The sequence below is a fragment of the Vigna unguiculata genome, chromosome 9, assembly GCF_037176805.1.
Source record: "Vigna unguiculata cultivar grain cowpea cultivar isolate G323 ecotype 2 chromosome 9, ASM3717680v1, whole genome shotgun sequence".
Taxonomy (NCBI): domain Eukaryota; kingdom Viridiplantae; phylum Streptophyta; class Magnoliopsida; order Fabales; family Fabaceae; genus Vigna; species Vigna unguiculata.
The window spans coordinates 2,506,080-2,514,929 of record NC_140800.1 but is presented as its reverse complement, the minus strand read 5'-3'; the positions used below and the strand labels follow the sequence as shown (position 1 = coordinate 2,514,929).

The following is an 8,850-nucleotide window of genomic DNA, read 5'->3' as shown; positions in this document are numbered from 1 at the left end:
ATTATTTTCTCTCTAATCTTCACAAGATGTTTTTTTTTTTTTTTTTTTACTTTAATAAATTTTTTTTAAGAATGAAGATGAATGCCTTAAATGCGGACCGAACTGTTTGAACAATTTGGATATTTCTAGGAAGCAGCAAATACAAGAGTCCAGAGACCTGACCGTCGCATGATGAACCTATTGATGTTGTCACGTGATTAATTCCACCCGCAACCTCTTCCTCTGCTCCTTCTCTCCCTATATATAAGTCCCCAACACAAACAAACCTACGCTAAAACCACAGCACGCAAAAGGGGAAACAAACACACATTTTTTTTTTTTATTATTATTACTGTACACACCACCTTCATCACCATATTCTCTCTCTCTCAACCTTAATCATGGAGAATATGGAGAATATTGGTGAAGAGTACAAGCATTACTGGGAGACCACCATGTTCCTCCAGACCCAGGAGCTTGACAGGTAAAACTTAACGTTCATTAATTAATAACAGTAACATCAACAACTCATCAATAATTAATTAATCAATCTCAAATACTGCATCTTCTGTCAACAATTCGGCTAACATAAGCTGGTTTATTCGTTTTGGTGTTGTGTTTGGTCACCAGTAATTGGGGGTTCGAGGAGGCTTTATCAGGGTACTACGATTCCAGTTCCCCTGATGGTGCTGCTTCAACTGCAGCATCCAAGAACATTGTTTCGGAGAGGAATAGGAGGAAGAAGCTCAATGAAAGGCTTTTCGCGCTTAGATCGGTGGTTCCTAATATCAGCAAGGTGAGGTTTCATTAATCGATTAATTAACTAATTAATGACTTGTTAACTTACTGTTTATTTGGTGTGCGCATTGATATCTTTGAATATGGTGATTGGGAGTGTTGAAGTGTAAACACAAGAGAGAAGAAAATGAGGCACGCTTGATGTTTGTGAAATTGTGTCTGTTATAGAATGATGAGTGGGGTTTGTTTGTTGCAGATGGATAAGGCTTCGATAATTAAGGATGCTATTGACTACATCCAGCATTTGCACGAGCAAGAGAAGATAATCCAAGCTGAGATCATGGATCTTGAATCTGGGATGCCAAAAAAGAGTGGTTCAAGCTATGACTTTGAGCAGGAACAGCTCCCTGTGGTGCTGAGGTCCAAGAAGAAGAGAACCGAGCAGATATACGATTCAGTCATTTCAAGAAACTCCCCAATTGAAGTCCTTGATGTTAATCCCCTTCTCTCTCTCTCTCTCTCTCTCTCTCTCTCTCTCTCTCTCTCTTGCATTATTGATACTATAAAAATAGTGTGGGGTAGTGGTGATTTGTTATATGAAGATGATGTGGGGTATTGTGCGTTTTTTGTTGTTATTCGTTAGAATTTTTAATTGATTTTGATGTGGTGGATGCAGCTGAGCGTGACCTACATGGGGGAGAAAATTGCTGTGGTGAGTTTGACATGCAGCAAAAGGACAGACACAATGGTGAAACTGTGCGAGGTGTTCGAATCTTTGAAGCTGAAGATCATCACTGCTAACATCACTTCGTTTTCAGGGAGGCTTCTGAAAACAGTCTTCATCGAGGTTAGTCTTCTTAGCTCCTTTCCTTCATCACATGACATCACTTTTCCCTTCACAACCACTCCTATCTTATACTATAAAATATATTATTCCATTTCTTTATCCCCATTAAATTAGCTTTGGTAAAATTGGTAGGTAGGTGCGTGAGAGATCCCAATTCCATTTTTTAACTCATAATGATAAATGAGGAGAATCTTATAGAAAATATATCGTGTGCGTGTATATTAGAGAAAATAAAGAATTTACAACTAGAATTTGGGCCTACGTGCTGAGGAAGCACGAGACCACTTTAGCAAAAGTGGAAATGTGGAACACCCATTAGGAATAGTATTAGACTTTTGAGGGCAATCATGAGGGCTTTAACCAGAATTTCTGAGTGAAGTCCGGTCAAGACTCAAGACTCCTAATTTTCTTCATCACATCATTTAAGTTGTAATCATACTAAAAAAGTATTCAGATAACATGGAAGAAAAGATTACGTGATTCTCACTACTCCTAAAATTCTCAAATCTTTTCCATTTATTATATCGCACTTCAACTCACACCAAATCCAATTTCAAACAAAATGGCCTTTCCCTTTATATATCAATATTATAAACCAAACTTCCTACAAAACAAGATTATGCTTCCTTTTCTCGATGCTTAATTTCCTTTTTCGTGCTATTATTTTTATATTCAACAAGTTTTTACACATATTTTGCATTTATTCTTTTATATTTTCATCTTTCTTTTTCTTCATAAATACAAAAGTTAATTTTTTTTTAATTACTAAAAATAGTCGTCAAATATTGGATCTAGTAAAAGAACATTTTTCCTTTTCTTTTGTATCATCATAGACTTGGTGGTGGATAAGAAATAAGAAATAAATAAAAAAATCAAAGCCCACTACTGTTTTTAGCAAGAAAAATTTAGATACGTCAATACCAAACACCATTTATGGGTTCTTAATATTTTGTCATCATTGGGATCTTGAACATTTATATGAGACAAAATTTAAGTGGAGGGCGATGCTGATTTAAAGTGTGTTTTTTTATTACCATCAAGTCAAGCTGACCAGGGTGTGTTTCAAATATGCAAAAATTATTTTACTTTAATAAATATTTCGCGTATGATTGATTACAATTATGATTAATATTTTTCTTCTGATAAATTTTCTACGAAATTAATTTCATTTCATTTTAAAGGATCAACTTTTACATAATAGAAAAAAAAAATTCAAAATAACCATTTACGAATCTTGAGTTTCATGAAAATAATCTATATTAAATTTGTTATTAAGCTTCAAATTTAAGCATCTAGTTTACTTTTTAACAATCAATTTTGGCTTAAAAAGGCTCAAATGAATTTCTCAAAATATTATTACCCGATAACTTAATTGATTAACATATTACAAATTCGTGAAACGACACAAAAATATGAAACAAAATTAAGACACAATGATTCGTGTCTTTGATGATAACGATATTGATCTTATTTAAGTATATAATATGAATTTGATTATGTTATTTCCTTATATTTTTATATAGTTGATTGCTATATGTCAATTAGTATTATTTATGATTTTATTATTATTATTTTTATTCTGATTATAAATTAACTGAGTTAGTTAGATAATTCATCTAATTGATTAATTAGCTAATCAACTAGTTTAATTTAAGTATTAGTTAACTACTAATTAACTAATCCAGTTAATTAATTAACTGTATTGGTTAATTAACTATCTAAATAAATTGACCAGTTAATTAATCAATCAGTTCAATTATTAGTTAATCCATAATTAACTAATTTAATTTTTTAATTAATCAATTAAATTGATTAGTTAACTATCTAATCGAATTGATTAATGAACTATCAAATTAGTTAGGTACTTGAATTAATCAACTAACTATAAAAAGCCTATCGTAGTTTCTTAACTAAATATCTTTCTAACTAATCAAATGAAAGATAATTATAATCTCCAGCATGACAATAAGTGATGACAATAAACTCCGATATTATATTAAAAATTTAATCTAAAGTTTAATTTAATTTAAAAAAATAACTTATAAAATAAAATTAGAATTCACGTGTAGAATATATTCTAATAATATCTTTAATGAACAGAGAATTTTCAAAATTATAGATTGTGAATTTATTTTGTAAACAAAATTCAATATAATAGTATAGTATAGTGAGCTCCCCGCAAGATTTCAGATTTGTTTTTCCTGTTTTAGACGTGCCGAACTCTTTGTTGTCTCACTTTTGTTTGTCGCTTTCGACCAGTGGTGCTTCCAAACAGAGCATTAGGACTGCAACGTAATCCAATTCCCCTTGTTTCATTGTATCTGGCTTGTCTCTAAATAGTGTCCTAAATATCTACGACTACACCAAACCAGACAACATAAACCCACATTTCTATCATGCTTAAACACACTCACAATCAATTTCATTTTGGAGGGCAACACTCACATGGCTGCGACCTTGTTGTTCCAGAGGAGACAGACCAAAACTTGGGGGAATCTCCACTGCTAGGTAATTTCAAAAACAGAGCATCAGCAAAACCAAAACCAAAACCAAAACCAAGACGGAATTTTGAAAACGTGTTTCTCGTTCTTCTGCTTGTGAAAAAGGCTTCATGGATCGGCGTGACTCTGACCCAAGTGGTGCCGTTTTTCAATCGCGCACGTTCTTGTTGTTTTTCTTGTTCTCGTTATTCGTTCGTTACAAACAATAATTTCATCATCAACAACGACTCCTCTTACATCCTACGACATAACGAACCTTCCTCTGCACTCACTATGTCGCTCCCACGTCCACACCCCACTCTTACTAAAACAACTCTCTTTTGACCCAAACGCAAAACCACTTGTCGTTTACCCACTCTCTAATTCTAATTATTACTAGTTCAATCTTCATTCCAAAACGTACCCGTCAAAGACCATACAACAACTCTCACTGCTACAGAGGTTTTCCTCTTTTTTTTTTTTTTCACAGAGGAGATTAAGGAACCTTCTTATTTGCCAAACACATAAACGTGGTTTTATATTTAATTCAAAGTCAAACCATGGCACGAGGAAAACGATAAGACAGGAGTGCAGTCTATAAATTACAGTACATACAAATCTTTAATGCCCACTTGAAAAAAAATATAAATGCTTGCTTGTTCCCTTTTGTTTCTTTATTTTGAGATAACAAACGCGACAATGAAGTTCAAGAGTTTATTTATTTATTATTTATTTTTTCAAACTGTTTGTAAACGGGACTCAATAAAAATAGAGACAGAAAGTGAGACCTTAAAATAAAAAAATAACAACAGCTTAGAGACGTGTTTAGATTTTGAAAAATATGCTACTTTTTAAGAAACAACAGCAGTTTTTATTTTGAAAATCAAGAAACAGATCGCATAAGTGTGTTCCAACGTCCAACCGATGTTTCAAGCTCTACGGCAAATAAATATTGAAAGAGCCTGTTTAGAATATTACTACCAGGAGAACATAACATGAAATATTGTATTTATCCACAAAACTTTTTTTTTCTTTAGACGAGATTCACATAATGGAACTACTAAAGTCTTTAGTACTAATTAATAGCCAATACATAGTTGTCTGAAAAACAAAAATAGAAGACTAATGCTTAGTTGTAAGTTTAAACATTTAGAAATACACATAGTTTATACAAAAAGTTATCATTATACTTAATTATTTTTTTTTTATACAATAAAGATGAAATTTAAATTCAAAAAATTATGAATGTGGTAATACTCTTACGTGCACGTTATTAAAGTGGGTTCTCAATTACTTCTTAATTAATGTCAACTCCAAAACGATAGATATCACTTATGAATTATAATGATTGCATAACAAATATTTAATAGCTATTAAACATGACTATTAGTTCATAATAGAGATGCTAGAGATTTAAAAAACAAACAAGTGCCGCACTATCTGTCTTTCTAAAAAAACAATTCAAGTGTTGACGTGTTTTTGTTATAAAACATGTCATGGTTGACGTGTTTTGTTTCCCTCTTTTCAATATGCTATACAGATGTCAAACCATACTTCTAACTGCTAAAACTTTCAAATCAATTCTTACTATTATATTTTGTGTAATAATTTAGTGCAAAGATCTGTTCAGATTCTTTTATTTTTAAAATATAAACATTCATTATAGTTCTATGGTTCAATAGTTTAATAATTTGATATGAAAGTCTGGAAAGGAACATTAGGTTAGAGAATAGTCATAGAATGAAACAATGAACAATCTAGAAAATAATTAAAAAAAATAATCTAATGATAAGTGGAGATTAAAAAAGATTATTTCTTTTATTGAAAAACAACTTTTAAAAGGTTCTTTAGAATGTTATTTATTATCACTACGATTATAACTATTCCCCTTATTTTATCACAACTTTTGGTCCCAACCCTTCCTTTGTAAGAATGTTTAAACAAACAATATTCTTAAAAGTATTCTTCAAATGCTACTTCTCTAAGAATGTTTTTCTTAAATAAAAAGTCTTATCAAACATAGTAACCTCTGATCAATTTTAAAAGAATATCTATCTATCTATATATACCTATATATATATTCGCCATTTGTGTATTCTTCACCTTTTCTTGAACAGAAACACTGGTACACACTGGTACACAATGTCACACACTGTTATAGAAAATTATGAAAAGAGCTAATATTACATTTAATTATTTTCAGGCTAATGATGAAGATAAGTATCATTTGGAGATAAAGATCCAGACAGCCATTGCAGCTCTTAACGAACCTCTGAGTCCCATGAGCATTTAAGGAAGAAGAAGAAAAACATCATAAGTTGGGGTCTCTATTGTATAAATAGAAAAGTTTAGGAACCATGCCTTTCATAGAAGTTTTCTCTGGTTATTAAGTACAATTTGGTTTTAGTTACCCTTTTTTTCCCCTCTCAATATTTCCATCAATCAAATATCTTCAACTTTATCACCTGGGAAAGTTTGCAAGTTTCATACCCTTGTGTTGTCTACTGTATCAACTGTTATTATTCTTATAATAAAATTGCTTTTCACACCATTTTACTTTCTTTGTCAAATGTTTTCTAACTTGTCCTTTTTCAATGTTCTGTAAAACTTGTACTTTTTCCCATGTTTTGTAACTTGTACATTGTGAAACTATAACATATCATGAGTCTCTGCACTGTAACAACAAGTGGCATGGAATTACGATTTTTCTTAACAAAATAGTTGTTATTAATATTTATTAAAAAAGTCATTAAAAAGTTTGGTTTTATAAGCCAATTTATTTTAATAGTTTTCACAATTTTTTATAAAAAAATATCAGTACTAACTCTCGGCTCTTTATTTTTTTTATTATTATTATTTTCACTGCTGTTCGAAGTTTGGTAAATGTTATACTCGTTTCGGTATATTAAAGGAAGAGTAAAGGACAAATATGATAATAAACTATACTTAGAATCAGCTCCTATATTATATAAGACTCTTGAGGATATAAAATACATCATATTGTAAGATGTAACGAAATTCTAATTTTGTATATGAAATATAAGAAATTTACTTGGAAACATACATTGATTAGATAAGTAAAAATAGAATAATTTTTTTTAAAAAATCCTAAAAGAGCGTAATTTACGCAGTTTAATAAAAAAAAATATTTTTAAGTATGTTATGTAACAGTGTTCCGCATACACTTGTTACTATCTAAAAAATAATTGAGTTAGGTATATAAAGAGAGTCTCACACTCGAAATTTAGAAAAACGCGTCTCCTTAAATTTTATGAAGAAAAAAAGGCACATGGAAACCGAAAAACTTGGAATATAATATTTAAAAATATTCATAATTAGTCAAAGTTTGGCATATCATTATCCACTAATGTGACTTAACATCGGGCTAGAGTTCCAAAATCTGAACTAATCCAATTATTTAATATAAATCTTATTTTGATTATGGTACACTTAATTAATGATCAATTCCTTAACTAGCTTCTTCAATAATTCAAGTTTTACGGATACAAAAACCGGATCAAATTTGAGAGAATTAAACATTAAAAACTATTTTTCATTTATATATAATCAAACTTCGCAAAATGCTTATCATTATAGTTTTTAAAAATATTGATTCAATAATATATTACATAAATAACAAACTAATATACTTTTTAAAGATTAAAAAGTACAATTGTCCTTTGATTGGCGAGTCACATGTTGTTAAAGTATATTAAATCAAAATGAATAATGTTACCAACCTATTTTATCTTCATGATAGTAACAGTCAAAACTAAATTTTCTTCAAAAAAAAAAGTGAAAACACTAATGGCATGCCATGATGAAACAAGAAAAATAAATAAATAAATAATAATAATAATAATGATAATAATAATATTAACAATAATTTATTGAAGTGTCCCAGATGTATAAGATGTCAATTCTTATCCTGAAATAAATTATGATTATAAAGCGAGATCAAAGTCTTTTTGATTTCAAATGCATTGATTATAACAGATACTAAAACTTTAATAACAAATTATAAAATTATAATATATTAAAAGATTCTCAAATATTTTATTTAGAAAAATTAAAGAAATGAAATTATTCCTACAATGAAAATTATTAAAAGAAAAATAAATATTTATACTAAAAAGAGAACAAAATTATTGATTACCAATACCATAAAAAAATATAAAAAAGAACAAAATTTTTAACAATAAAAATTTTAAAATTTTTTATTCTTACAACTAAATATTTTTAGTAAACCTATTGCATGTTTGATGAGAAGAAAGAAAGGAGGAATGGCGAGAAAATTAAGAATGCTTATTTGATTTAGGAGAAAGAAAATTAAAAATAGTGGAAAGCATCTTTTATATTTTGTTAATCTATATCTTTTTCCTTATTTTCTATTAAATTTCATAACTTTCAAAGCATTTTCTATTCATTTATCTCCTATATCTACTTTACCAAATAATTAAATATTTAATTTTATTTCTTACTTCTTTTTCTACTTATTTATTTTGTATTTACATATTTTCTATTTCCTCTGACCCAAATCTCTCTTTTGAAAGATAAATATACAGAGTTAATGGTTTGTTAGTGTAATGGCATATACTAAATTATTAGTATAAAATCATGGTTTAAATTAATATTAAATGCAATATACTAAAATGGTTATTTTCAGAGTTAATGGCATACGCATACCTCCTATTGATAAGATGAATGTGAACAAAACACGATTATTGATACCATTAAGATATTCAATTAACAATTTCAAAAACTAACTCCATAAGGTCTTACTATTACCCTTTGAAAAAACATATG

General features: G+C 29.3%; 1 protein-coding gene across 1 annotated transcript; it reads left to right on the top strand.

Moving 5' to 3' along the window:
* Window positions 1–233: 233 nt before the first annotated feature.
* On the top strand, window positions 234–6,595 carry LOC114163278 (transcription factor bHLH35-like). The gene is made up of 5 exons (XM_028047493.2): window positions 234–463; window positions 610–775; window positions 974–1,210; window positions 1,394–1,564; window positions 6,248–6,595. The coding sequence occupies exons 1-5, from the start codon at window positions 381–383 to the stop codon at window positions 6,335–6,337; spliced, it is 747 nt and encodes a 248-aa protein (XP_027903294.1). The 5' UTR covers window positions 234–380; the 3' UTR covers window positions 6,338–6,595.
* Window positions 6,596–8,850: the final 2,255 nt, after the last annotated feature.

Excerpts from the sequence above, each read along its gene's own strand:
- LOC114163278 (XM_028047493.2), top strand. The coding sequence starts at position 381 with ATGGAGAATATGGAGAATATTGGTGAAGAGTACAAGCATTACTGGGAG. Across the intron at positions 464-609 it reads CAGACCCAGGAGCTTGACAG|TAATTGGGGGTTCGAGGAGG; the intron begins GTAAAACTTAAC and ends TTTGGTCACCAG. Across the intron at positions 1,211-1,393 it reads CCCCAATTGAAGTCCTTGAT|CTGAGCGTGACCTACATGGG; the intron begins GTTAATCCCCTT and ends TGGTGGATGCAG.